The 26,627-nt window shown below is 37.7% G+C and overlaps 1 protein-coding gene across 7 annotated transcripts in view; it reads left to right on the plus strand.

Annotated features, from left to right (window-relative positions):
* The window catches only part of TTC28 (tetratricopeptide repeat domain 28), a 575,247-nt gene that overhangs the window by 276,700 nt on the left and 271,920 nt on the right, over positions 1–26,627 (plus strand). For all 7 annotated transcript variants that reach the window (XM_043901459.1, XM_043901460.1, XM_043901461.1 and 4 more), the window contains 3 exons: positions 15,273–15,420; positions 23,751–24,023; positions 24,932–25,062. In XM_043901459.1, the coding sequence (XP_043757394.1) occupies positions 15,273–15,420; positions 23,751–24,023; positions 24,932–25,062 (552 nt within the window). The remainder of the gene's footprint in view (positions 1–15,272; positions 15,421–23,750; positions 24,024–24,931; positions 25,063–26,627) is intronic.

Below are 26,627 nucleotides of genomic sequence, written 5' to 3' on the forward strand. Positions count from 1 at the left end.
TAGTTAGGAGGACAGTCACATAAATAACTACCTAAGAAAACAAAAACATAGAAAGAAATTGGGAAACCTGAGTTTCTGATGTAGACCCTTTCAGGATTAAAGTCTCTGTAAATACTATGTGCAAAATAGAACTCCCCAAGTAGGGTAACTGTGATGTGCTAAGAGGATGACGTTGTGAACTTTAACCTCTCTTTTTCTTAGTTTTTCCCTGTATAAGAGTAGAAGTCATTTTCTTTTCATACCTCATAGGGGAAAGCTAGATTAGCTCATGATTGAGAGAAAGCACTGGCATCAAAGGGTTAGAGAGATGTAATGAGGATAATAATGTAATTATTGAACATGTGTCAGCAGTAGGATGTGACTATTTAGAAGTGCATAAGGTCCCAGGATGTACACAGAGAAACAACATATATCAACTAGTTGGCATCAAGTCCTGTTTATTATGTTTCTCTTACTTAGTTATTTTTCTTTAAGGTATATAAATACATCCACCTTAGTGAGACAGGGAAATCTTTGGGGGTGAGTCATAGGAGCAGGAAGAAAGTGGGAGGCAGCATGATGTAAGTGAAAGAGTATGGACTTTGGCATCAGTTCATCCTGTTTGAATTTTTGCCCACTAGATGTGCACCTTGAGCAAGTCTCTTTACTTCTCTGAACTCTTCAAGTCCTTCATTTTAAAAATAGGGATGATAATGCCGAAGTTGTTAAAGGAACTGAATAACTCATCTCAGGCCATTCGTTCCCACTGAGGTGTGCTTTTTTAGAGCATAGTACCCTCTTTATACTCTCAGGCCTTTGCACTCCTCCCTGCATTGCTCTTTCCTTGGCTGGCTTCTTACCATCCTTAACTCTCAGCTTAAATGGTAACTTTCCTGGGTATGTTTTAAAATAAGGTATGTCTCCCCCACCAGTTATTCTTTATTACTATACATGCTTTGTTTATTGTACTTTCACAACTTATATTTTATAATTTTTTTCACCATGTACTTGTTTACTCCTGCAGTAGATGAAAGCTTTAGAAGTGCAGAGACGGTATCTGTGTTCTCTCCCGTGGAGTGCCTAGCACAGAGCTAATCATACAAATATTTGTTTAAAGAATGAATGAATGAATGTAAAACATGTGGAAGAGTGTTGGTAAATTAAAAGGCACTTTTAACACCATACACAAAAATAAACTCAAAATGGATTAAAGATCTAAATGTAAGACCAGAAACTATAAAACTCCTAGAGGAGAACATAGGCAAAACACTCTCCGACATAAATCACAGCAAGATCCTCTATGACCCACCTCCCAGAATATTGGAAATAAAAGCAAAACTAAACAAATGGGACCTAATGAAACTTAAAAGCTTTTGCACTACAAAGGAAACTATAAGTAAGGTGAAAAGACAGCCCTCAGATTGGGAGAAAATAATAGCAAATGAAGAAACAGACAAAGGATTAATCTCAAAAATATACAAGCAACTCCTGCAGCTCAATTCCAGAAAAATAAATGACCCAATCAAAAAATGGGCCAAAGAACTAAACAGACATTTCTCCAAAGAAGACATACAGATGGCTAACAAACACATGAAAAGATGCTCAACATCACTCATTATTAGAGAAATGCAAATCAAAACCACAATGAGGTACCATTACACGCCAGTCAGGATGGCTGCTATCCAAAAGTCTACAAGCAATAAATGCTGGAGAGGGTGTGGAGAAAAGGGAACCCTCTTACACTGTTGGTGGGAATGCAAACTAGTACAGCCGCTATGGAAAACAGTGTGGAGATTTCTTAAAAAACTGGAAATAGAACTGCCATATGACCCAGCAATCCCACTTCTGGGCATACACACTGAGGAAACCAGATCTGAAAGAGACACATGCACCCCAATGTTCATCGCAGCACTGTTTATAATAGCCAGGACGTGGAAGCAACCTAGATGCCCATCAGCAGATGAATGGATAAGGAAGCTGTGGTACATATATACCATGGAATATTACTCAGCCATTAAAAAGAATTCATTTGAATCAGTCCTAATGAGATGGATGAAACTGGAGCCCCTTATACAGAGTGAAGTAAGCCAGAAAGATAAAGAACATTACAGCATACTAACACATATATATGGAATTTAGAAAGATGGTAACGATAACCCTATATGCAAAACAGAAAAAGAGACACAGAAGTACAGAACAGACTTTTGAACTCTGTGGGAGAAGGTGAGGGTGGGATATTTCAAAAGAACAGCATGTATACTATCTATGGTGAAACAGATCACCAGCCCAGGTGGGATGCATGAGACAAGTGCTCGGGCCTGGTGCACTGGGAAGACCCAGAGGAATCGGGTGGAGAGGGAGGTGGGAGGGGGGATCGGGATGGGGAATACGTGTAAATCCATGGCTGATTCATATCAATGTATGACCAAAAAAATAAAAAAATAAATAAATAAAAAGAAAAAAAAAAGGCACTTAGTGAACAGTAGGTATTATTGCATTGTTAGTAATTGTACCTCTACTTACCATGTAAGTAACCATTCTTTCTCTGCTTCCTGCCTTAGGGCTCCAGGAGAGGGCAGTGGACAGTAGAGCACTTGCATATTTGCCCCTTCACTGGATGTCAAAGCCAAGAGGGAAATGGTTTCCTTCTCCTCTAATTAAAATGTAGCAATCAGTTCTGGTTACAAGGCGGTTGGTTATATTCTATAAGTCAGCAAATACTGAACCATTGCTCCTAGGGGAAATACAGAGTTAGGTTCCTGCAGGTCTCTGGTCACAACATTTTTGTCAGACGATCTACACATAACCTTGTTTTATGTGTGCTTCTGTTTAAATAGACCTGAGTTAATGTATATTGTGGATTCATTAACATTGAACTCATGGCCAGAAGCACTGTAGATCATTCCTGAACAAGGCTTATCTAAGACATGTATTTTCTCTGTAAGGAACATAATAGACTTGTACCTAGAAACACTCTAGACCTACACTTGGGGGCCAATTAAAACAGTGAAATCACCAATGAAAAGGATATACTTGTTTACTTTTGGCATCTGAAATAAGAAGACAACGTGTCAACTTGTTTTAGGAACATAGGGATTGGGTAGCTCAAATTTTCTCTGATCTGCACATGTCTTGTAATGAACATGAAAGCACAGTAGTATTGATTTTTAGGGTTACAAATAAATTTTAGTAAGTAGTTGAATTCACAAATATAGAATCTGTGAATAATGAGATTAATTATACATATTGCTATCCATTTTTTAATCTCACAACTTCATATTTTTGGCTTTACTTTAAATAATAGTTTATATAAATATAATTGTATAGGAAACTGTTATACAATAGTTTTGTTGTTCATTTTATACAAAGCGCATTTCATTTTTAACTGTTCTTTTTGTTTCACAGTAGGGTTTGCAGTGTGTATTGTTTGTGTGTTCTTTTCACTGAGATGTCCAGAGCAGCATTTTACTTTTAAAAATACCTTTAAAATTTTTAAATCATCCCCATGACTCACAACCCTGAATTTGATCTTCATAGATTTATCCCTTGACTTTATTTGGGTTCTGCTTTGACCTTGTTTGAAAGAGTAGGCAAATGGGTGAAATATTAGTAATAAAAAATCAAACCTGAAAAGACGAGTTATCTATTCACCTGTGAAGGACATTTGGATTGTTCTCAGTTGGGGAAATTCTGTGTACAACAGTGGTAAACTTTCATGTACAGGTTTTGTGTGACCATCTGTTATTTTTCTAGGAAAAACACCTAAAAAGTAGGATTGCTAGATTATATTGTTAAATCTTCCTTGGAAGAAAAACTATGACAAACCCAGATGGCATATTTAAAAGCAGAGACATCAGTTTGTTGACAAAGGTCCATATAGTCAAAACTATGGTTTTTCCAGTAGTCATGTATGGATGTGAGAGTTGGACCATAGAGAAGGTTGAGGTCTGAAGAACTGATGCTTTAAAACTGTGGTGCTGGAGAAGACTTTTGAGTGTCTCTTGGACTGCAAGGAGATCAAACCAGTCAATCCTAAAGGAAATCAACCCTGAATATTCATTGGAAGGACTGATGCTGAAGATGAAGCTCCAGTACTTTGGCCACGCGATGCAAAGAGCTGACTCATTGGAAAAGACCCTGATGCTGGGAAAGATTGAGGGCAGGAGGAGACGGGAGTGACGGAGGATGAGATGGTTGGATGGCATCATCGACTCAATGGACATGAGTTTGAGCAAGCTCTGGCATATGGTGAAGGACATGGATGCCTGGTGTGCTGCAGTCCATGGGGTTGCAAAGAGTGGAACACAACTTAGAGACTGAACAACAAAATAGTTAATCTGTATTTTATTTTATAAGAAACTGAAAAACTATTTTCCAGATATTTGCATTGCACCAGCACTATATGAGTGTTCTAGTTGCTTTGTATCTTCACCAACACTTGGTTATTGACATTGTTTTTTCATTTTGTTTGTTTGCTATTTAAATAGGTATATAGTGGTTTACTTTTCATTTTCTTGACTAATGTTGGCTGTTAACTAAAAGATGTTGAACATCTTTTCATGTGCTTATTTGCCATCGTAGTAACTTCTCTGTTGAAGTGTCTGTTCAAATCTACTGCCTAATTTTTATTGGGTTCTTTGTTTTTTTAACTCAAGTTTTCATAGTTCTTTTATTTCAGCATTATTCTTGAAGGATGTTTTCCTGAAGGTTCATAGAATTTCAGGTTTATATTTCTTTTCTTTCAGCCCTTTAAAAATGTCTTTACTATGCTTTCTGGCCTTCATGGTTTCTGATGAAAAATCTGCAGTCATTGGAAATGTAGTTTTCCTGCAAATAATATGGCATTTTTCTTGGATTGCTTTCAAGATGTTTTTCTTTGTTTTTAGTTTTCAGTATGTCAATGCAGGAGACACGGGTTTGATCCCTGGGTTGAGCAGATCTCCTGCAGAAGGAAATGGCAACCCACTCCAGTATTCTTGCCTAGGAAATCCTATGAACAGAGGAGTCTGGGGAGCTGTAGTCCATGGGGTCACATAAAAGTTATACACACAGCAACAAATGCTGATTATGATGCTTTTTGACATGGATTTATTTGGGCTAACTCTATTTGGGATTTGCTGACCTTGAATCTGTAGGTTTATGTCCTTCACCAAATGTGGGAAGTTTTCAGTTACTTCAAGTTTCCCCTCTGCTTCACATTTCTTACTGTCTTATACTGGGATACCTACCAATGACATGAATATTGTAGCTTTTGTTATTGTCCAGTGTTTCCCTGAGGCTCTGAATATCTTTGGTTTTCTATTATCTTTCTCTCCATTGTTCAGATGGGTAATTTCTTTTGGTCTGTTTTTAAATTTACTGATTCTTTTCTCTGTAATCAAAGTTCTGCTATTGAACCCCTTCCTAGATAGTTTAGTTATTTTATATTTAATTTTTTTATTTGGTTTTTCTTTGTATCTTTTATTTCTTTGCTGGGGATGTCATCTTTTTTGCAAGACTCTTTGCCCATCTCACAACATGAATATAATAGTTGTCTGGTCATGTTAACTTCTGTGTCATTTTAGAGTTGGCATGTGTTGATTTCCTTGTGAGTAGAGATTTTTTTCAGTTCTTCACAGGTGAAGTGATTTTGCTTATATCCCAAATACTTTGATATTATTCATTGCATTTTGTTTACAATTTAAGAAGAATAAATTTTTTTATTTTAATAAACTATTCACCTGATTAGGTTTAGGCTGTAAGTCTCAGCCCCTATTTTGTGGACTTTGGTTCCAAAGTCGGTTAAGTTTTCGGAGTTTTTGTGGTTTTACTGGGACCTTGCCTTTGTATGCACCACCCAATGGCCAGTTTGAGAACCAGATGGTAGTCTCTCCTGTAGTTTAGTTCTCAAAACTTTGGTATGCTATTTAAGGTCAGATCCAAACACCTCTTTATGGGATCTCTCATGAGCTCCCTCCTACATCTTTTTAAAAATTCCCCAACACTTTCCAGCTCTCTGGCTGGCTGCCTTCTTCCCTTCTCATCCACTGGCCAAAACTAGAGCTTTAGTTTTCTCTGCGCTGCCATGCGTATCCTATAATTATGTCTTTAATGAGGCATCAAGTAGTGAAAGGGCAGAGAGACAGAGCGAGAGAGAAAAGAAAGCTGTGGGACTCATCCTGAACTCTGGGCACCACAGGCCCTGTGATCAGGGCCCTCTTCCTCACAAGTTTACATGCCTGCCCAGCGGCCGCTGCAGCCACTCTCCCTGGCACTGTTGGTTTGTCTGAGGTGTCAGCTGAGAAAGAATGGAAAGAGGATTTTAAAAATGGGTTTTTTTTCTACTCTTTCTGACCCTTGGGAGTTCTCTTTCTTGCTTCTCTGACTGGAATAGGACTTTTCTTGGAGAGCTTCTGTTTGCACAATTGAGTGTTTCCTTATTTTGAGCTGCCTTTGAATCCAAGGTGCGTGATAGCAGATGGGAAGAATACAGAACACAAGAGGAAGCCCATTGGTGCTTTGGTACTACTTTGAATTCTAGTCTCTTTCCTCAGTTCATCTACTGCATTGGCTGTTCAGAGATCTGTTCCATGAAGTCTTTCCAGATGTGATGGTATTCAGTGGAAAGACGGGACGCTTCCTCTATCTTGCCTAGAAATGGAACCTTTTCTCTTTTGAAAAGATCAAAAGTACATCATTATGTTTCTGTAGTGGTAGATACTGAGGGGAAGACATTTTTCTTTTTCTTCGTTTTCATTGTGATGTGTGGCACCTTAACACACATGTGACAACGTAGAAAGATTACCTGATATAGGAAGGGGAAAGACATAGTCTATGAAGTTCATTGTTTAGAAAAGCACACATGAAATATTTGCGTTAAGGTTTTTTTTAGGACCATTCTTGCCTTTCAGCTCTGTCCTTACCACTTGCTCACGTCACCCTGTCTTGTCCCTCTTCTTAGTACGCTTTCTTCTCTGGGCGCTCTTTGTGTGAGCTGGCAGTTGACAATGAAGAAGCTGTCAGTGGTTTCTGGCAGCACTTTTCCAGCTTTGCTTCCCCAGTACCTGAGGAGTCAGAAGAGAGGACTATCCGAGGGATTGGGGCTGTAGATGGAATGTAGATGGGTATTTATTTATGTTTCTTAAAAATTGTGTGAACTCTTTTATTTTCTTCTGTAATTTTCATATAAAAATAATTCTCCATTGATTTTTTTTTTTTTAAAAAGTACCACAGTGGTGCAGGAAGTTCTGCATGTGTCAGAACAATGGTTATTATGGGAGTTCTCTGTATTTTTCACTCAGTTTTGCTGTGAATCTAGAATTGCTGTAGTTTACTAATTAAAAAGATTCTCTCCCAGAAAGTTCAAATAGATTGGATGTTTCAGGGACATGTTATGTTATCATATAGTTTTGACCTCCATGGTATAATGCTATGAACTCGCATTTGAATTATACTTTGATGAGAAAAGTAAGAATTATGAAACTATCAGCTGTTAGATCAGAAAGATCAGAGAATGAGCAACTAATGGTGGGATTTCGTCTGCTCAAGGAAGCCTTGTATAGCACTTCTGGCAATAATTTCTTATAGACTGCTTTCTGGAGGGAGTGGATTCCTGTTAGTCTGGTATGGTTTGGGTGAGATAGGTAGGTGAGATACCAAGTGCTTTTTTTAGTAGTTAGTGAATCCTATAATTGCCATATGTTGGCTTCAGTGTTTTTCCTAATTCCCTTGCTCACCATTATTTTTTCCCAGTTTGCCCCTGGTTTCACACTCTCCCCAGGATCATTTGTATGTGTGAAGGCACACGTGCTCAGTGTTCTGGAGTGGAGGGAGGGTTGGTGGGGCACGGGCACAGAACTTACACTGAAGCCAGATGATTACTTGGAGAATGTTCAGATAATTCCCTGGTGTTTTTTTTGGCATGACTTTACACTCCTCCTGTGCCACACCCGTAGAGTGACGGCACAAGGTATGGGCAATTCAGAACCATTACTCTAGGCGACTTCAAGCTCCTTTCATTGTTTAGTTTCAAAGTTTACAAGGGAAACTCAAGATGATGGTACACAGGTTTTATAATCTGACATGAACATTAGTGTTAGGAATTCCTCCAGTGCTAGAAAACGACACCTACTTAGTTATTTAATTCCTGGTTTTTGTTTCATCTTTAACTGCTGATCAGATTTCTAGTTTCTTTTCAAAATATGATTTTCCCATAAACTGTTACTTTAACAAATTTGATAGAATTAGTTTAAAATTAATTTAGGGTTAAGAAATAGCTGATATGGTATGAAACAATCATGATTGAGAGCAGATTTCTTTTAGAAATTGATACTGTATGTACCAAAAGCAACATTGAAGAGAAAAACACTTCACAGCTGCAGATTTGGTTAGAACATTGTGTTTAGGCCGTTTGGGCCTTTGACTCTGGGTTACAGACTGAATGATGGTGTTTTCTACAATAGCCTTCAATCTCTTGCATGTGCTGTCAGCATACAATAAGACAGACTGGTGAAAAAATATAAGCACAGCTTTCTGGAGAGATAGGAATGATTACTCCCAGCTGAGCAGGTAAAACATTGCTACATGAAGAATGTGTTCTTTGCCGATTCTCAAGGTTTTATTTATTTTTATTTTTAATACAAACTGTCAGCATATAGAAGCAAAAGAAACTCCACTTGAAAATCTCAGAAAATTAAAGAAGCATAGCAAATTGTATTGCAGGTAAAAATCCATTTTTAGCCAGCAAACAAATAAGCATTGGCTGAGAAGCTTGCTGATGGCTCCCTTTGTTTCTCTTTGATTTAAAGCGTCATGCCTGTAATCTAATTAACATCGAACTGAGTTGCAAGTACAGTGGCCTGTTTGGTTCAATAATAATACATTTATATGAAAGGTTAATGAAATGAATTTTCCCTCCATCCAATTCATTAAAAATTGTTCCACAATCAACGGTTGCTAATGGAATAGAGATTAAATATTCATGTTCATAAATTTTCTGTGTCATTTCTGATTTTCCTTCATTTCTGCCTCCATAGGTTGGATTTTGCCAGTGTAAGAATTCCCAAACAAAAAGCTTGATTTAGAGGTTAATTGCACACTATTAGTTCTTTTATCAAAGAGGTAGTGTGGAATAGTAGAAAGAGTTTTTGGCAGCAGGGATGTTTCATAACCACCTCTTTTGTGCAATAGTTGTCATAAGAACTTCTTGCAGAATGTTGTGAGGGTTAGTGACGAACTGTGGAAAACAACTAGCACTGTGTGGGACACAGAGTAGCAGTTCAATGATAAATAGAAGGGATTTTGGAAAATGAAGCATCTGTGCACTAAAAGTTATGGTTTTATAATGGCAAGACTGATATGGTAAGACTGGGCGCTTGTTAATTCTTAGATAGGTGTTCAGGCTTGGACCTCAGAACATCTTGTAATTCTAATCATCAGTATATCAGGATAGAGTCTCTGATAGAAAGGACTTTTTCATGTTTCCACAGATAGATTTTTGTGTGTCATCTATTTTTTTTTGCCATCTCTTTCTTCTTTTCCACCTAGGCTAAGGGACTTGATTTAAAGTGCATATGATGTTTTTCCCAGGTAACAAACTTACTAGATAATTGAAGCCTACCCAATCAAGTGCCAAAAGTGTAAAGATTTTTAAAAGCAATTTTGATTTAAAAATTTCCATTAAGCAGATTACTTATTTATAGGCTTCTGAAATGGAAGATGCCAAACATAAGTTAACTATTCTGTTAATGACCAAAGGTGATCATTGAGATCATTAATTTTTGTTTTGTGCTTACTTTTTGTCAGTTCCTCACCCACTTTACCACAAGTAATTTCTATTGTGTGAAGTGGTAAAGCAGATGAGCCACCTGATTAAATAGCAGATGCCAAGTTGAGACTCAATAGTGAGAAATTCACTTCTCTTCAGTTTTTAAAAATGTAGCCACTCTTTGTTTTATATACCATATGTGATATCAATTAGCATTCTTTGTTGACGTTGTTATTATCATCCTCTCTGTAAGTGGAAATGGAACATGAAGTTGGGAGAAGTGCCTTGGCTAAAGGCACACAGCTGAAAAGCAACTGGAATAGGATTCTAGTGTCAGCCAATGAGTCTTTTCTGCAGCAGCTGCCCTGGAAGTAAGTCACATAGCTTCAGTTCCCAGCTTTTGTAGTAGTTATTTTTATTTGTTGAGTGTATACCCTTTCACTTTGTGTTTGGATGTTTGTTGTTAAAGGAAGACCAAACTCTAGAGCTCTACTGTCTAATACAGTAGCTACTAGCCAGTTGTGGCTGTTTAAACTTATTAACGTTTAGTTTCTTAGTCACATGGTTCACATTTCACATGGTCAGTGGCCACAGGTGGCTGGCCAGAGGGTACAGTTATTAGACAGTATAGAGAACAGGTTCATCATTGTAGAAAGTTCTGTTAATTTCTCCCTTGTCCTAAATGAGCCTACATAACAAAATATGTTACAAAAATAATTTGTGCTTATGTATCCATCTGGATTCCTATTTGATGCAAGACTGTGGAAACTTGTTGAGGACATGGGTCCTATCCCTTCATTTTTATGTGTCATATTTTAATGTGACATATAATTTATAATGTGTAATAAATTTTATAGTGGGCATTATGTGTACATTTACATTTTGCTTGTATGATGGATATGTTTTAAGGAGTACAGTCTTTTATTTTCTTATATAATGCCTTCCTAAAAAAGTATATGAAAGTCAAATATGTGAGATGGCAAATATACAAATATTAAACAAAAGATTGACAAATAAAGGGAGTAAGGAGCATTAATTCCTAGAGAACTGAAAAATAAAATCTTAAATCATGCCTTTCCTTTTAAGATTCATTTAAAAATATATATTCTCTATTTTATTCTTTTCCATCAAAACTGAGCATAGTTAGTTCTGTGTGATGTTAAAGCTTTTCTACTTTTGCCATCTTGTAATCATTTTCACTTTTGACCCAATCATGGTTTAATTGTAGTTTAATGCTGGTGCTTTTAAAAACTAAAACCAGCATTTCTGTTTTTGCAATTTCTCCTCATTTTAAAATGAAATAGCAAGGGAAAAGTCAGTGAAAATAGTTCTGTGACTTACCAGTATTGTTGACAAGATGGTGATGTTATGGTAGCAGGTGGTATGATGGGCTGGCAAGTATACTACCATGTTATAGAGATATTTATTCTTCAGAAGATGTTAAAAAGAAAAGTTCAAATTCCAACAGTGAAAAACATGTTAGGAACATTAAAGTATAGCATTTAAAAGTACAGATTAGACTTTCGAAAAAGAAAAAAAAATAAAAAATAAAAGTACAGATTAAATCGAAGGCGGAGTGTTTGGGAGCACTTGTACTAAGTAATAGATTATACTGTACATGTAAGTATATAATTTTATGTATCATTACATATTATATACATTTATTTTTTGTTATATTTTTTGTTATGAATGTACATATGTACCTATGAGCATAATTTATCTTATTACTCATTTGAACCATGGAAGAGGAGGAAGTTTAGGTTATTATTGAGTTCAGTGATGTTTTAGAATTGTGAATAGATTGTTGAAAGAAAAGACTTAAAGGTCCTTCATTGCTTCCAGGGGTACTTGAGGGGTGAATAGCTTACTGTTTCACATGTTTAGTCTTTGAGTGTTTTTACTTTAACCCTATCTTAGTCTGTTTGGACTGAAATAACAAAATACTGTAGACTGGGTGGCTTAAATAACATTTATTTTTCACAGTTCTGGAGGTTGGGAAGTCCAGGATCAAGGTGATGGCAGATTTGGTATCTGGTAAGGGCTGATTTCCTGACGTCTTCTTGCTGTGCCTGGTCTCATGTGGTAGAAGGGAAGAGAGAGCACTCTGGAGTCACTTTTATAAGGGCACTAATCCCACTCTTGAGGGGATTAGAGACTCTTGAGACTCATTGTCTAATCACCTCCCCAAAGCCCCACCTCCAAATACCATCACACTGGCGATTAGGTTTCAACTTATTAATTTTGGAGTGACACACACATTCAGTCTAGCAAACTCTCTGAGATGAGAAGAATGTACATTCACTAAGGACAAAATACTAACAATTTTAACCAAAGGATGTAAGCACTTTGGTCATTCATTACATTTTTATTACTGCTAAAATGTTATAAACCCTTCCTATTGTAAACAGTTATTGTAGGTAGAAGTCAAGAAATTTTATACTCTTTCCCTCTAGACCTTGAGCACCTTGAGTCCAAGTCCTATCTTTATTTCTTTTTATTTGTGGTACACATCACAGTACCTGCTTCTGTGGATTTTTAGAGAATGTTAATTGAAGTAGTATGGAAGGAATGAAAACATACTTGTAACCTACTTGTGTTTCTATTATTTGTGAGATTACTTAGTAGCATGTGTGGAATAATCACTGAAGAGTCTTTGTGGTAAACAACAAATATATAAACAACTCTACAACACTTTAAAATCTAGGCATTCCCCTTGTAGTCCAGTGTATTACCTAGCTCCTTACAAGTCTTTCTTCTTGGCTAAAGCTTCAGGTTAAAACCATTGTTCTCAGGGCATAGGGGCTCTCAGAAGTCAGTCCATGTTGCCTTCCCTTCTCTGTCTGTTGCATAACAGTGACCAGAATGTGGGTATATACATGAGGAGTGCTGAAACAAGGAGTCTATTATCTGAGGGTGGCTGGGCTCAATCCTAAGTGACTCAGATTTGTCCCTTTCCCAGATGCTGATGCTTTCTATGAAGCCTGTGATAGTAAGAGAAGAATTAGGTCACATCAGTTTTCTTTAAGTTTAGTAAACAGCAGTGAAACTCAGTGCTTCTTGATCTTTCCTTTAGGAGAGACTGATAGAGAATCCTGTGGGGGTGGGGGGTTGCTACATCTCCCAAGACATGTTAGCACCAACTTCTTTTATTCGGGTGGTTCAGATTTTGTCTGGGAGCCTTACAGCAGTGAGTTTCCCAGTTGCTAATAGTCTTACGTGGAGCAAGAGGGAGGAGTGAATAAAGCAGTGATAGGAATTGAATGCTGTTACAGTGAATAATGAAATGTTTTAAATATTTATTGAACTCTCCTTATGTTCTGTTAGTCTGTAATTATGTGTTCTTGTTTTCCTCATTAATTAATAATCAAAATAGCTTACTTTATTAAGTATTTACTCTATGTCAGGCACTGTGCTGACAACTCTAAGCTTTTAATAGAAAGTCTTGTGACGTTGGGTTGGGGATTCTGGAAGGACAGAGGGAGGGTCAGGGGAGGTCTTTGGGCCTTCTCACCTTTACCTCTTTTCAGAATCTTCTCAGGAAGGAAACTGAGACTCTGGGCAGCGTGATCCAGTCATATCTTTCCTCATCTAATTTCTGAGTGTCCTAAGAAAGCAAAATGTGTATGTGTTGTGCTGTGCTTAGCTGACCAGTCGTGTCCGACTCTTTGAGACCCCACGGACTGTGGCCCGCCAGGCTCCTCTGTCCGTGGGAATTCTCCAGGCAAGAATACGGGAGTGGGCTGCGATGTATTCCCCCAGGGACCTTCCCAGCCCAGGGATCCAACCCGGGTCTCCCGCACTGCAGGCAGTTCTTTGCTGTCTGAGCCACCAGGGAAGCCCAAGGACACTGGTGTGGGTTGTCATGCCCTCCTCCAGGGGATCTCCATGGCCCAGGGATCAAATCCCTATCTCTTTCATCTCCTGCATTGGCAGGCAGGTTCTTTACCACTAGTGCTGCCTGGGAAACCCATATATACATACACACACACACACACATAAATTTTTAAATTTAGCTTTAATGTAGCTTTTCTAGAATTATATAAACTATAGTTATTTTTAGTTGGAATGTGGTACATGATGCCTCTTGGATTATAGAAATCACCTAAAATGTTAGATGAAAAGGGTAGTGAAAAATGTGTATAAACACATTAAAGATTAAAAAGTGACTGAGTCCACTGAAAGGAAGTGATCTTATGAATTAGTGATGAAAGTGCATTTACAGGTTATTGTCTTACTGAAGTCTGAGTTTTAACAGCTGCTGGTAGTTTAAACTAATAGAAGTCTGAATAGACCATAATAATTTGAGTATTCATTCTGTTTATGGATTGTTTTTTAATAGAAACACTGAATAGTATTGCTTATCTTAAATTACCTCAAAGCATAGTTGTAAAAATGAAATAAGGTAAGTAATTATGTTTTGTAAACATGAAAGGTGCTCTCTCATATTGTGTATACATAATATAAAATTATGTATTAAATTTGAATAGTAGTTTTAGAAGTTGTTTGAAACTTCATTTAGAGCCCATAAATACAATTTATTACAATTGAAAAGAATATTGGATGGAAAAGTTACATTTGTGTTACAAGCATAGAGTATTGTAAAAATATTTAAATAGACCAAGTATTTTAGAAGCAGATGTCATATAAGCAATGAATGCATTAATAATATGTCAGTTTTATTTGTTATTTAATCAGGTTCAAAACCCTTTGCTGGTTGTATACTTGAGACACTGATCATTTATTTGATTTTACTCTGTGTTTGAAAATAAACTATAAGTTCTTACGATCATTATGAAGTTTAAATATTTTATTAATTTTCTGGCCCTTTCTGTAATTAGCTGGAAGGAGGGATTTTTTTTTTTTTAATATTCACAGTTGATAATACCAGTTTTTAAACTAATCCAATTAAAAGATGCAAACAACAGCAATCTTATTTTGTTTCAAGCAAAGCACATGTATTTTAAATAATGGTTTTAAAATACTATGTCTGAAATACCACATTAAATGTAGCCATGTTAAAAAAAAATGTAGCCATGTTGTGTTAGTCAATTATTACAATTATCTTAATACTAATCACATGCTGATATATTCCTTTAATTAATGAGGAGAAAACAAAATAAGTGAAATTGGAGTGTCTCTCATTTGTCTTGCACTGTGCTAGATACTTTGGTGAGATGTAAAGAAGTCTCCAAACCCCTGTCCTTGAGGAACTTATGCTATTAAATTGGGGTAAAAGGTTTTTAAAATCATCAAAAAATGGTAAAATATTATATACTATGTGAATAAGTACCAAAGAATGTGATAAAATTAATATGTTCTAGAAGTCAAAAGAATGAAAGCTTTAAATATAATTTGCCTGCAAGAAGCGTGCTTACATTTTATGATGTTCAGAGAAGTCAAATTTGATTACAAACTCTTTACTAGGTTTTTGCACTGAGATCACCTCAATGTTAGTTCTGCTGACCTGTTGTTCTAGTTAAGAATCCTCCTCAGCCTGGTGGAGCCTAGTGTATAAGTAATACATGCATTATCTTTTATTTATTTCCAGGCATACTTCCGACAGGGTGTTGCCCTCCAGTACCTCGGACGTCATGCCGATGCCCTGGCAGCCTTTGCATCTGGGTTGGCTCAGGACCCCAAGAGTCTCCAGCTTCTGGTGGGGATGGTAGAAGCAGCCATGAAATCTCCCATGAGAGGTAAATATGATAAAAGTATTTGTCCCAACACTAACTTAAGTCAGAACATTTCTATTCTTTGAAGATTTTGACTCAGGCATTGAGAATTGATAGGTTATCATATTAGCTAAGATTGATATTTTAGACAGAGGAAAATTGGAAATCACTGTCAATAGCTGACATTAATGAGGCACAATGGGACGGTGGTAAGGCCACTTGTCTGGAACTTTGTGGACCTAGATTGTATTTTTGAATTTTTCGTTAACTAACTATACAACTTCTCTGGGTTTTAGGGTTATGTAAAGAATCCTTATGTTTTTTGTAGTTGTCACATTCTGAACATCTAAAACAAAACACCTCTAGTAGTAAATTGATCTGCTCAGCTGGACCAATATGCCATCTAGAAATAAACAAATGAGAGAAGACATTAGACATTTCTTAAGAGGAAATATGGATCTAACTGTAGGCTATGTCTAACATTTTTCAGAGGAACATTAAAAGATTATGTTGAATTAAAAGGAAAGAGAAAAATAAGTAGATATGTGGTTTTTATCTGTATTACTTCTGTGTTATACCAATTGGTATTCTGGAACATAGATTGAAAATAGTACTGTGAAGGTTGGAGGTGTTCTAAGGCTCAGATCAGGTGTTCTAAGGCTTCTGTTTGAGGAACATTGATTTTTGTGGAAAGAATTCTTGGGAGGATTGGGCTGAAAGTGTATACCAGTTGTCACCTTTGTGGAATAATGGAGACACTAAGGCAGGTTGATGCTAATGATGTCCCATACTAACTAGATGATGTCAAGCAGAACTCTGTTTTTGTCTCTGACATGGTGGATGGCAGTATCATTAGGTAATTTATTTAGTTTTGAAAATATTTGCAGCATTAGATAATTTTAATATACTGGCTAGTTTGATACTTGGCTCAAAATATTTATGTGCTAAGTAAAAGTTTGATGAACTAAATGGTACTCATATGGTTTCTGAGCAATTCATAGCTATAAAAAGTACTTTCCTGAAAGCGAAGATTTCATGTTTTAGAAAAAAAGTGGGAAGGAAACCTCTCTTCATGCGATTTTATAACCCCATACAAAGCTGAGTCTTTGCTGCAGGAACCTAATGGCTTCTCCCACTGGGGGACCTGCTTTAATAAACTCTGACTAAGAGCAGACGCACTTTGGAGCGCCAGGAGTGGGAAGGGAGGGAGGGGAGATGGACAGCAACAACGGAAATCAATCTCTCTCTCTTTTCTACTTTTCTAGTATTTTCTCATTCTCTCCCTGTATCCCTCTGCAAGTAATTTACATAGATCATTTTTTGTTTAGTTCATGAAGACATCCCTTTATTCTGAGGTATTTCTGCTGCTGCCTTTAGAACACTGGAGTGACTGTGTTGAGATCAGCAGAATCATACTTACCAGTTTGCCTTTGAAGCAATTTATTTAGATAAATGTAAAAAAATCTTCTCTGTGCTGCAAGAAATAGCTCAGGCTGCTGTCACCCTTAGGGTTTTCTGTGCCGTGTTCTTTCCCATCTTACAGAGTGACCTCAGGGTGACCCTGCAGAAAGCTGCATCTTACAGGTGCCTGGAGCACTTCAGTATTTTCTTCTTTATCCTTAAAATGACTTATCTCATGTATTTTTGGCATTGCCTTTACCACCGTATCTATTCCAGGTGGGCTTTTCTTATCAACATTTTATAGAAAGACTGTTGCTTTACACAGTGTTGTTCTGTTTATCATTTCACATCTTAATGACCTCTCTTTTTGTCATACAATTACAATTCACAAAATCTGTCATCATTTTTTGCCCACTGTTTGTTGTAGTCTCCTGCAGTGTTCTCTGTTTCTGCCATTGTTGAGTAGCTGTTCAGTCCAGGATGCTTTCTGTGTAGGTCTGATCTGCGTGTCCATTGTTTTTGTTTTGAAATGCAAAATGAATCTGAAATGCAACATGGAGACTCCCTGGTCCAGGTGCTTCTGTAAGCAAACAAAACTCCCCCAAAGCATAGCATTCTTGTCATTTGGCCTTTGGGGGAAGTTTCATTTTTTTTTTTTTTAAAGATAGGGATAATATACCCTTGTTCCCAAATAACTACGTTCTATTAATCCACATCGAAACTTCCTTGATTTTTTAAAATGTTGTTCCCTATTTTGATAATTACATTGTCTTTTTTACTTTATTTTTGTGGTTCATTCATGCTCACCAACCAGATATCAGATTATCTACTTTTCTTATAAATATATTTACATCACTGTACGTAATGTATTTCCCTTAAATCATTTATGAAAATATACAAATATGAGTATTAATATAAAGTGGGACTCTTTCATGACTCTCAAATTGTCCTTTTACTATTTTCCATTTTTCTTTTTTAGATCGTCTTGCAGCAATTTCAGTTCATTATATCTTATAAATGTTTATGCAGATTGGGATGGTGTCGCACAGTCCTGCTGCCAACCACAGATTTAATAATACAATTACAAAGTGAGATTGAGTTTACCTTTATTTGTTCCTCTAAAGATGGCAGGGCTGCTTCTTGCTGAGGGTTCTCTTGTGTATATTTTCTCCCCTCTTGTTAATTCGGTAATCTAAAGACTATTACATTTATGGGCTATCACCTGTCGTGGTGTTTCTTTCAGCTCCAGAGGATCCAGGAAGCTGATTTTTGTGATGTACTGGTGGAAAATGGCTGGAATGTGTATAATAAGCTTTTCTCTCATAGTCAAATTTGTGTTCACCTTTTACTTACCTGATTGTCCACCCTTGATAACTCTTTTTGTCTGATTTTCTTTTAGAAGGCAGTCACTTTTCACAGATGGCCTGTTTCTGAAATGTTGAAAACAAAACAGAACTGACTTTTCCTGAAAAGACTGGGACTCTGATCCCAGCACTGCCATCTGCTATCCCATTGACTGGGCTTCTTCCTTTCTCTGCTTCTCAGTTCGTATCTGTAAAAGGGGCATGATAGTGAGTAACTTGTACTGTTGTTTTGAGAATCAAGGCCTGGCAGTAAAGGCAGGCCCCTGTAGGACACCGACCCCCTGCAGTGTGATGCGCCTCTTCTCTTGGAGAGAGAAGTCGCAGTGGTGATAAGGTTGCTCTTGTCTTTGTGCTGTGGATATGGAACAAACACTGCACAGCACACATGATCCTCTTGCTAGGCGCTTGGTTCCTGGAAAAACTGCCTTTTGCCTGAGTGTTAGTGTATTTTTATATGAAAGGTCTGGGAATTAACCTAAAGTGATCCTTGATTCTTTTGCTTTGTCCTCTGTGAAGCAGTAGAACCCAGTGTCCTGGCTACCTTGAAGAAGTGTGCCAGGACTTTAACAATCTTTAAGCTGGATTTTCCTTACTTTACTTTCCACTCACTCTGACTACCATGTCTTCTACCTTATTTCTATGGAAGGTCTTTGAATCCTTTTGGAATGAAGTAGGATATAAATAAATTCATAAGTGAACCCAGAAAAAATGAAGTGACCTAGAGAGCTAAACCTGTCAGTTTTTCCTTTTTTTATTTTTTTGAGCAGAGTTAAGTTTTCCTTTTAGTATGAATCAAAGCTTTTTTTTTTTCCAATTGTGGTAAAAGGTACATAACATCAAATTGACCATTTTTAGTTGTGCAGTTATGTGGTGTTAAGTATACTCACAGGGCTGTGCAGCCAGCCCTTCATCTGCTCCAGATTTTCATCCTCCTGGATTGACACTTTGTACCTGTTTAAACAATAACTCCTCATCCCTCCCTCACCCCACCCCAGCTCCTGGTGACTACCAAGGTACCTCCCGTAAGTGGAATCACGCAGTATTTGTCCTCTTTGTGACATGCCCGGTGATCTTTAACTTAGTTTCCTCTATAACGAATTTGCTTAAGAAAAGATAGAAATTAAAATTAAGTTTACCTCTAAACTTTGTTTATGGGCAATACTTTACTCTCATCACACTTTGCTTGCCTTCTTATGTGTTAGCAGTTGCTGTTCTCTCTGGATCCCTGTTCTGGAGATTCATTCCAAAATTGTTTTCCCCGGTCTTCTGAATTTGCAGTTCAGTGTTATATTGTATCCAATAGTAACTGGTAGTGATATCACCAGGTTTTTAGGAAAGTTGAAGCCTTCTTAGTCATGTATGGTAATGAAATGTTATAAGGATAAAATGGAAGGCTCCAGAATGTCTTCTTAGTATCTGGGACAGATTGAAGTCTGCACAATTTCGGTTACCTTAAGAATGATTCATAGGAGACAGTCAGTAGAATATCATCACTTTGGAATAAGGCATTGTACCTGTTAATACATTTATTCCTCAATTCTGTGGATTTTTAAATTCTAAATATGTCTTAAATTTATCTCTTGTTTTCCATCTGTTTTGTCATTGCAAAATATAGAACTTTTCCTCTAACTGACTTTCCAGGCTTCTTTCCAGTCCCTGCTTTTGCTTTCCTTCCAGAATGAATTTTCTACAATGTAAATGCGATCTGTCATTCTCTTATTCATAATTCTACATTTTCCCTTTTGCCTGCAGGATAAAGGCCAACTGCTTTAGTATAAAAGATCTTACCTCTTTTATTCTCATCACTAAGATACTCCCAGCTAAAACTACCTGCAGTTCCTGGAAAACACTGGTTTCTCATAGCTCCAGTTTCTGTTCAGATATCACTACCTCCAGAAAGCATCCTCAGACCTACCTGGGACCTGCCTTCCTTTCTCCTCAGGGGTCCTGTAGCATATCCTACCATTTCTGAGAAATCTGGATTGAAAGTTGTATCATTATTTTACATATTATTAAGAAAATCGACTCCAGATGGCTCAGACAGTAAAGAAGCCGCTTAAAACGTGAGAGACCTGGGTTCGATCCCTTCGTCAGGAAGATCCCCTGGAGAAGGGCATGGCAACCCACTCCAGTGTTCTTGCCTGGAGAATCCCGTGAACAGAGGAGCCTGGTGGACTATAGTCCGTGTGATCACAGAGTCGGACACGGCTGAGCGACTAACACTTCACTTTTACTTTTAGACATAGAAATGGGCTTCCCTGGTGGCTCAAATGGTAAAGAATCTGCCTGCAGTGCAGGAGACCTGGGTTCGATCCCTGGGTTGGGAAGATCCTCTGGAGGCGGGCATGGCAACCCACTCTGTTATTCTTGCCTGGAGAATCCCCATGGACAGAGGAGCCTGGTGGGCCACAGTTCATGGGGTCACAAAGAGTCGGACAGAATGACCAACTCAGCACAGCACAGATACAGAAATAACCAACCATTGTAAGGCACCGTTGAGTTCTGGATTGTTGCTGTTGTTTAGTCGTTTCAATCGTGTCTGACTCTTTGTGACCCTGTGGTCTATAGCCTGCCAGGCTCCTCTGTCCATGGGATTTCCCAGGCAAGAATATTGGAGTAGATTACTATTTCCTTCTCCAGGGGATCTTCCCTCCCCAGGGATCGAACCCACATCTCCTGCATTGGCAGGCAGATTCTATACCACTGAGCCACTAAGGAAGTGCGAGGTCATGGATAATAAATCCCAAATTCACAGATGTTAATAGGTGAATAAATATGCAGTACTGATGAAATAAATATAGTATGTCTTTTAACTGAGTATGATTATTTGTCTGTTACTAGCTTCTATTTAATACTACATTCCTTCAAGTTTTTCAAGTGTGAGGAAATATGACTTTGTTTATCTTAAATTCTTAAAGCCTTTACATTTTGAAAGCACATAACTAGTGTTCAGTGATTGTTGCAAAGTACTTTTACATTCTTATGAAGTTGCTTTGACATTGGATATTTTATGTATTATGCATAATTTCTATAAAGAAAGATATCTTTACAGGGCTGCCAAATCCCTGTTCCATCTAGCCTGAGAAAATCACACAGTTAGTCCTTTTGCTAACAGCCTAAATTTATTGTAGGATAGGAATTAGAATTGTAGAATAGTAGAGTTGGGATGAAACCTTATAGATCACCTAATCCAGCCTATACAGTTTTTTTTTAAATCTTTATTGAATTTGTTATATCATTGCTTTTGTTTTATGTTTTGGTTTTTTGGCTGAAAGGCATTTGGAATCTTAGCTCCCTGGCCAGGGATTGAACCCATATCCCCTTTCCAGTAGCATCTCAGTACCTTTCTTCTCCACTTAAAATCAGCTCTAATTGATGTCTTGTGTGAACAACTAAGAATGTTGTGTGGTATGGTATCAGAGAGCCTGAACTTAGAATCCTGCAGTGGGTTCTTGTCGTGGCTCTGTCCCAAGCTGTCTGCCCTTGCATGAATCACTTGAATACTCAGATTCTTCTTTTCTAAAATAAAGGGTGGTTTCAAGTTCTCTTCAGCTCTAAAATTGTTATTTTTGCTCCTGCTGATTGGCCAGTGGTGTGCTAATATGCTCATCACTGGCTGCCAAGTCCAGCGGGTACCACCAAAATTCTGCTCCCAGTTGTTTGAGTATGGCATTGTTCTTTTCCTGTTCCAGCAATTCCTGGGTTCTTTGCCTGTATTTAACCCTATTGGTTAGCAAGTGTTTACTGGTGTTGTGCACTGCTTGCATCTTGACAGGTGTAAAAATCTTCTTTGTTCTCTGTTTAGTGATCTGATTGAAGGGAAAAAAATGCTCTAGGCACCAGTAGGTTTCGGGGTTTCCGTGGTAATGTTGATTCAGACGAGAGTACCTTAGTGAGTGGAGATTTGAAGTCATAAATTGTAAAAATTACATTTTAATGCAGTACTGTTGGCTGAGAGATTCACAATTTAAAGAGACCAACCTTTTAATAGTTTTTTTTTTTTTTTTTTTTAACATAGGCACAGTGGTACAACTAATGTGAAACAGTTTTTCAGGGAAGCTAACAACAAAAGTGTTGTAAGTGCTGCCTCACTGTAGGGTTATAGTCATTAGCTCTGCTATTGTCTTTGGAAAAAGGAGAAGAGGAAGAAGGAGCTTAAAGGTCATCCACTTTGAAACCTAGCTTCAGATGGAAAGAATCTCCTTGTGGCTTCCTGACCCCTAATCTATGTCCTTTTCACCACATGAAAATAAAACAAGCTAAACATTAATTTTGTCTTTCATCTTACCTTAGTAAACTCAGACGATTTCTTTATGGTTTCATTTGTCACCACAACAGAAATTGATAGTACTTTTTAGTGTGGTCATGCTAGTCTCAGGAACAGCAGGGTACACTGGGTTGCCAGTGAGGATGATGGCTATTTGTTGAGAGAGCTGCTTTTATATCTTCTAGGAGAAAAGGTGGACAGAGTTTATTAATCAGTCATTCAGATTCAGGTTTAACAAACATTTCATTCATTGAATGCCAGATGTGTTAGGAGCTTTCACCTATATAGAAATGGTTTATAATAAAGTATTAAACAGTCCTACAGTGGTCTTCAGATTTAGCTGGGAAAATGTTTTAAAAATTAACACACGTGAAACATCTCTAAAAGAGTTAAGGGCCAAACTGCAATACTAACTATGAAAATATATCATAAGTTTAGATACAAAGATTAATGTGGGCTGGAGGACCTGGGGATAGTACAGGCATACCTCATATTACTGCATTTCACTTTATTGTGCTTCACAGATATTGTTTCTTTCTTTCTTTTTTTTAAAAAATAAATGGAAGGTCTGCGTCAACCTTGCATCGAGTGAGTCTATTGGTGCCATTTTTCCAGCAGCATTTGCTCACTTCATGTCTCTGTGTCACACTTTGACAATTCTAGCAATATTTCAAACTTTTTCATTATTATTGTATTTGTTCTGGTGGTCTGTGATCTGTTACTTTTGATGTTGCTATTGTATCACTGAAGGCTCAAGATGATGGTTAGCATTTTTTAGCAATAAAGTATTTTTAATTAATGGGATTTTTTAGACACAATGCCATTGCGCACCTAATAGACACAGTATAGAGTAGACGTAACGTTGATATGTGTGGGAGCCAAACATTGCATGCGGTTTGTTTTATTGCGACACTCGCTCTGATGCAGTGGTCTGCAGACAGCCCACAGCCTCTCTGAGGTCTGCTTGGATACGGTAGCAGTGGGACTTGAGTGATGCACCTGTGATACTTTGAGAGGGCAGCAGGTCAGAGAAGAGAGAACTATTCAGGGAAAGTGATGGGTCCTAATCAAAGAAAGACCAGAAGAGAGGAAGAGTGTGGCATACGCCTGTGAGATTGAAGTAAGGAAATTGCTGGACTGACCTTGGTGTTGTCCTGTCATGTGAATGAGTGGACAGTGAGGATGGTGCTGGATGAAAAGCTGGAAGTTTGTACCTGAAATGGACCATAGAAAGTTTGAGAGACCATTGTTTCTAGAGCATGTTAGAAAGGATTGTTTTGTGTATTCTCCTACATTCTCTGTTTTCTTTTGTTTTTCTTCAGACTCCCTCGAGCCCACTTATCAGCAACTTCAGAAAATGAAACTGGACAAGAGCCCCTTTGTGGTTGTCTCTGTGGTTGGGCAGGAACTCCTGACAGCTGGCCATCACGGGGCCTCTGTGGTTGTCTTAGAAGCCGCTCTGAAGATTGGCACCTGCAGCCTCAAACTGAGAGGTTCCGTTTTCTCTGCACTGAGCAGTGCTTACTGGTCTCTCGGAAACACAGAGAAGAGCACGGGATACATGCAGCAGGACTTGGATGTAGCCAAGACCTTAGGTAGAGTTATGTTTTTCTCCTTTATTTTAGTGCAGAAAGGAAATGAAGAAAATGGATTAACCTGACGTGAATGGGATTGAAATGTGCAGTGAAAACATGTTCAGTGAAAAGTGATTCTGCCTCTGGAACATTCTGTGTTTTAGAGTACTCATGTCTTTAGGGCTTTTCATTTAACAAGGTATCAAGGTTCCAAAAGGCCAAAAGATATGGATGAACATACTCATTGCCTTTTCAGAGATATGGGCTCACGGATTTAATATCTCAAATGGTGGTATTTGTGGGATCTTTTACTTAAATTTACATTTTTGCCTACAAGAATGCACCATTATTTTGTTGGAGTAGACAGAAGCAGAGCAGTGGTTTAGAGAGTGGACTGAGGAGCCAGACTGCTAAGTTTAGAATTTTGACTCTGCTACTTACTGACTGTGTGACTTTTGGCAAGTTGCCCAACATCTCTGTGCTGTTGTTTCCTCATTTAAAAAAAACAAAAAAGATGGTTTATGATAATCATCACATTGATTATTTAAGGACTTGGAAGATTGCAGTAAGAGAAGAGATGTGGTGAGTCTACCATTGGCATACTTGTAAAGAAGCAACATATTATAATAGGTTTGGAGTCAAGTGACTGAACCAACCAACAAGATGATGGTTGTTCAGAACCAAAGCAATGACCTCTCATTTCCAGGAAACTTATGTCCCTGTTATATGTTATAACATCAATAACAGTTGTCCAGAGGTTTAACTTCTAGGACCATAACTTCCCACATGGAGTCTTTTAGAGGAAGAAAAAAAGACAAATGGAATTTTAAGTAGTAAACCTGTGGCTATCAAATTAAGATGGCCTTTATATATTATAAATAATGCTGTAACTTAGAGGAATATTCTCTTTTTTTTTAAACCCAATTCAGGTGACCAGACAGGAGAATGCCGAGCTCATGGGAACCTGGGCTCTGCATTCTTCTCCAAAGGAAATTACCGGGAGGCTCTCACTAACCACAGGCATCAGTTGGTGCTTGCCATGAAACTCAAGGATCGAGAGGTAGGAAGTTTTACCTACAGGCCGAAACCAGTTTGCTTGAAACATAGGATATTTTTCTTTTTTGATGCTCAAAATGTTTTAATTATCTTAATATATTACTTTCAGAAGGTGATAATCATTGTGTCTAGCTTTCATCAACAAAGAGGTGTTGGACATCTGCCACATACAGGGCTTGGGAATATAGAAATAAGTGAGACTTGGCCTCTGACCTCAGGATCTAATAGCTTGTCACATGCAGTGTTCTCACGCTCTTCACATGTGCTGTGGATATGTGTAAACCTAGCCAAAAGCTGTATCAGTATGATATACCCATTAAATTAAGGGTGCACACATGACGCTTTGTCAGAGATGGACTATTACTGCTGTGAATCCTTCACACTGTTTCTTTGGTGGGTTTTTAACTCTGGTGGTAGAGACATATTTAGTCTCCTCAGGAGAGCTGAATTGTAATGACAGAGAAATATCCCCTTAGTCTTTTCTAGATAAATGAAATGTAAAATTCTTAGAGACTTGATGTCTAGTAGATGCTCACGATGCTCCCTGCAGAGTGGAAAGAGTGTGGGGTTTGGCGGGAGACAGACCCAGACTTGAATGCCTGCTCCAGTTCATCCTGGCTTGGGAATTTTGGGGAAGTTATTGTTTAACTTCTCTTTGTCTCTTATTTCTTATTCAGAAAATGATGATTCCATTCATTCTGTACACAGTTGTGATAGGATTATAAATAATATATGTGAAGTACCTAACATGGTACCTGGAATTCCATAAATGGTAATAGTAATATAATATTATAAATGAGAAAGAGAAGGTTAATAGCTGAGGCAACAATAAATTTATGAATTAATCCATATGGTGGGAAATAAGTTTAGTTACATTTGTATCTTAGAATTTTACTGTAGGACATTATGGAGATTAATTATATTATTTAAATGACCCAGGATCGTCATTTCTCTAGAACACAGTCAGGTATTAGAAAGGAATGGTAAAGAAAAAAACCTTTACTTCAGTGGCATGCTGGAATAGCCCCTTGAGAATGCTGGACTTCTATGAAGTCTCTCTCATCCATGAGTGTCAGATAAAAGCCTTGGAAAGCTACCAAGGACCGTGATGTTTTGGCAGTTTTATTCTCAAGAGAGTTGCCTACACACTTTTCTCTTTGCCTATTTACTCTTAGTTTACAAGCAATCCTTATAAGCCAGATGATCTGATTTCTTCATGTTAAAAGGATGAAAAACAGGGCTCAGGTTTCTAGAGACAAATATACTGATAGCATAAGAAGTTAAGGCAGGTTTAAAAACTAAAATAGCATAGGTATCTAGATAGGGCCATTTAGTGTAGGGACAGATAGCTGCAAGTATGTCAAGAGCTGGGTTTATACCCTGTTTTCCTAACCTTTGAGATATATATATTAGCCCAATTATTGGATAGATTAGAAAGACTTTTAATTAGGGGCAGAGGGTTGTGATAGGTATTAAAAAAGGAAAGCATCCTAATTCACTGCCAAGATTCTGTCCTTCTAGAGGAGGCAGAAAGTGATATAGACTTGAGGAAGCTCTGTGAAACAGGCA

This window comes from Cervus elaphus, chromosome 5 (genome assembly GCF_910594005.1).
Source record: "Cervus elaphus chromosome 5, mCerEla1.1, whole genome shotgun sequence".
Classification (NCBI taxonomy): domain Eukaryota; kingdom Metazoa; phylum Chordata; class Mammalia; order Artiodactyla; family Cervidae; genus Cervus; species Cervus elaphus.